Source organism: Sorex araneus, chromosome 6, assembly GCF_027595985.1.
Source record: "Sorex araneus isolate mSorAra2 chromosome 6, mSorAra2.pri, whole genome shotgun sequence".
Lineage (NCBI taxonomy): Eukaryota > Metazoa > Chordata > Mammalia > Eulipotyphla > Soricidae > Sorex > Sorex araneus.
Genome location: NC_073307.1, coordinates 48921876 through 48925873, shown reverse-complemented (window position 1 = coordinate 48925873; position 3998 = coordinate 48921876). Strand labels below are relative to the sequence as shown.

At 40.4% G+C, this 3998-nt stretch overlaps 1 protein-coding gene across 1 annotated transcript; it reads right to left on the bottom strand.

Annotated features, from left to right (window-relative positions):
- Positions 1-2714: 2714 nt before the first annotated feature.
- On the bottom strand, positions 2715-3665 carry LOC129405735 (olfactory receptor 2T29-like). Its single transcript, XM_055142944.1, has one exon. The coding sequence runs from the start codon at positions 3663-3665 to the stop codon at positions 2715-2717; it is 951 nt and encodes a 316-aa protein (XP_054998919.1).
- Between the last annotated feature and the right edge of the window lie 333 nt (positions 3666-3998).

Sequence of the window (3998 nt, the reverse complement as noted above, 5' to 3'; positions counted from 1 at the left end):
ATCAAAATAAATGATCATATTTTTATAGGAAAAGATTAAAAACTGGATATGTATATCCAACATATACATATGTTGCAGTTGTGCAGTCCAACATACCACATATAACTATAGTGCAGGGTAGCATAAACTTCCCTTTTCTTCACAGAGAGAGTGTATATTTTTAGGACAATTCTGTTGCCCAGTGATTTCAAAGAATTTAATGGAATTCAAAGAATTGACAAAACCCCTCTACTTTTAGAGCAAAGGAAGGAAAACTTGGACATTATCACGATTAAGTGCTTTTCATCATACTACATATAGGAGTAATGCAGTGAAACTCTAGATATTTTTTGGGGGGGAGCATCCTTCTTTTTTGTCCCCCCTTTTATTGCAATTGGAGATCCAATGAATTTCAAAGGAAAAAGTGACTATATTTTGGAGCAAATGGACATAAAATTTGGATATAACAGTATCACTGTCATCCTGTTGTTCATCGATTTCCTTGTTTGGGTGCCAGTAATGTCTCCATTCGTTCCAGCCTCAATATTTTATTTTTATTTATTTGTTTGTTTTTTAATTAGTGAATCACCTTGAGGGTACAATTACAGATTCACACATTTTCGTGCTTGTTTTTCCTTCATATAACATTCGAGAACTCATCCCTCCACCAGTGTCCATTCTCCACTACCAATGAACTCAGTATCCCTCCCTGCCCCCAATCCTATCCACCCCACTTCACACCACCTCTGTGGCAGGGTACTTCCTTTTGTTTTCTCTCTCCTTTTGGGTGTTGTGGTTTGCAACAGGGGTATTGAGTGGCCATTTCAGCACGCATCTCCCTTCCCGAGCGGGATCTCCATCCACATTTTACTTGGTGTTCCCTTCTCTACCTGAGCTGCCTTTTCCCCCAGCATGTGAGGCCAGCTTCCAAGCCATGGAGCCAACCTCCTGGTACTTATTTCCACTATTCTTGGGTGTTAGTTTCCTACACTGTTATTTTATATTCCACAGATGAGTGCAATCTTTCTATGTCTGTCTCTCTCTTTCTGACTCATTCCACCTAGCATGATGCTTTTCATGTTGATCCACTTATATGCAAAGTTCATTGTAAAATAACACGCAACCCGGAGATTCTTCTTGCAGCGATTTATTCAGAGACCTTCCCATGCAAACGGAAAAGAGGAGGAACGAAGGACGAACGAGGAGGAACCAGGGGGGAACCCACTAGTTAGGCAGCTTCCCTCCTTATATACCTCTCGCTGCTTGTTTATGCCCAAGTGTCTGCAGCTGATAGGCTAGTTACACCTTGTGGGCATGACAGGACATCCTGTTTCCTTATTAGGAGTTATTTTCGAAGCACGGTGCAATTAACAAGAAACAGGTGTTGTTTATGAAGCACGGTCCTGTGGAGGCTCTCCACAGTTCATGAATTCATCTTTTCTAACAGCTGCATACTATTCCATTGTATAGATGTACCAAAGTTTCTTTAACCAGTCATCTGTTCTCAGGGACTCGAGTTTTTACTTGATTCTGACTATTGTAAACAGTGCTTCCATGAACATATAAGTGCAGATGTCATTTCGAATATACTTTTTTGCTTCTCTGGGATATGTTCCCAGCAGTGGTATTACTGGGTCAAATGGGAGCTCAATTTCTAATTTTTTGAGAAGCATCCATATTGTTTTCCAAGAGGCCAGCCCTGATATTTTAGCAGTCTCTCTTTACTCATCTTTCCTAACACTGCCGTATTGGAGGCTCTTTCAGGGTTAGGGGAATGAAACTCCTTATTGTTACTGTTTTTGGGATATCAAAAACGTCACGGGTACCTTGCCAGGCACTGCCGTGTGGGCGGGATACTCTTGGTAGCTTGCTGGGCTCTCTGAGAGGCATATATATATACACATATATATATATATATTTTCCTCCATGATTTTTTCCCTACTGTCTGAATCCCATCAAATATGGTCTGGTAATTATGGAAAATGGGTAGGGAGTGTCTTACGATGTGTCATGGGGGCAAGATAGAGTGGTCCAGGTATATGTTAACTCATATCTGAGGCTCATATGTGTATAATTTGGATATACCAGAATAAATGTAGTTCAACATAGTGCACGTCATAGCTGTGTTGTAAAGCCTTAATTCATCTCTCCTGAGATAATTTCATTGTTTCTACACTGGTTTTCTTTTGATTTTAATGCTATTTTAAATGGGTTCCATTGAGGGAGGAAAAAAATGAGCTCTGGTTTATAGCAAAAGAATACGTAACTTTGAAGTTCCCAGAAGTTCGGTTAAACATATATGAACATATACTTTTAGTGTAGGAAATCTCTGGCTCATTTTTCCTGAGAGAAAAGTATGTTTTAGGAAACTCCCTTTCTACATTTCAATTTCTCTTAATGGTAGTGTCAACATGTGTCAATGAAGGAAAATAGTGACCTGATTATTGTAGCAATTCCTAAATACAGGTACCTGCAGAGAGTACAATATTTATGATTCCATCCCTGGCTTCCATATGTTCCTCTGAACACTACCGGAGGCTTATTGAGTGCAAATGTAGGATTAAATCCTGAGAAGTATGTGGTGTGGCCCCCAAACAAACATAGAAATCTGAACAGAATATGGATGAAAACTTATTATATGATAATCTGAGAAATAATATATAACAAAATATACAACTCTGATGTGTAAAAAGAAGAAAAACATTAATTAGTAATAAAATAGCTTACTTTAAACTTCAGCGCTTAAGAACTCCCCCACTCACCAATTTTGTCAGAGCTGCTGTGACATCTTTGTTCCGAAAACTATATATGAATGGGTTTAGAACAGGTGTTAGTATAGTGTATAAAACAGAGGCCACCATGTCCTTCTCAGGTGTGTGATAGGATTTGGGAAGCATGTATGTGTACACAGCAGCCCCATAGAAAATAGTAACCACAATCATATGAGAAGAACAAGTGGCAAAGGCCTTCTTCTGGCCTTCTGCTGAGTTCATCCTGTAGATGGTGAGAAGGATTAAATAATAAGAGCTTGAAATTGCTGTTACAGGTACAAGAAGCATGAGGACACAGCATAGATACATAAGTGTCTCATAGAGAGTTGTGTCTGAACAAGAAAGCTTCGTTAGAGCAGGGATCTCACAGAAGAAATGTTGGATCTTCCGGGATCTGCAGAATGGGAACGTCATGGTGACAGGTGTGAGCATGAGCCCATCCACCAATCCCAGACACCAACAGGCAGATACCAAAAGAAAGCATATTTTATGGCTCATAAGATTAGAATAATGGAGTGGACGGCAGATGGCCACATATCGATCATAGGCCATGGCTGCAAGAAGGAAATATTCTGAACCTACTAGTGTCAGATATAAGAACATCTGAATCCCACACTCAGGAGGTGAAATTGTGTTTACACCTATGACTTGGTTCATGAGCATCTTGGGCACCGTGACTGAAATATGCATGACATCCATGAGAGACAACTGCCTGATGAAAAAGTACATTGGAGTATGGAGATTGGTATCCAAGTGTATCAGAAGGATCAGAATGCTGTTTCCAGACAAGGCCAGCAGGAAAACCACAAAAATGAAGGTACAAAGAAGAGCAGGGTGATTTGATTGAGAGAAGAATCCCAATAGGATAAAATCTGACCATCCAGTGTGGTTTGATCCCCAGCTTGTGTTGTCCATGAGTGTTGATCTATAATTCAATGAGAACTTTGGGGTTAGTGTCTAACTTAAGAAATGTGAGAACTCCCAAGCAAATGATGGTTGGATGGATCACTTGGGATGGTAGATGCCTGCTGAAAGTAGGCTATGAACCAAACATGATGGCTGCTTAGTGCCTGTGTTGCAAAGCATAACACCCAAAAAGGAGAGAAAGAGTAAGAGGGAATGTGTCTGTCACAGAGGCAGGGAGTGGGAAGGGGTGGGGTTGGCGGGAGGAACACTGAGAACATTGGTGGTGGAGAATGGGCACTAGTGGAGGAATGGGTACTCAAACGTTGTTTGAAAGGTAATGAC

Bases quoted from the DNA above. Each gene is read 5' to 3' on its own strand.
- LOC129405735 (XM_055142944.1), bottom strand. From the start codon at position 3,665: ATGGACAACACAAGCTGGGGATCAAACCACACTGGATGGTCAGATTTT.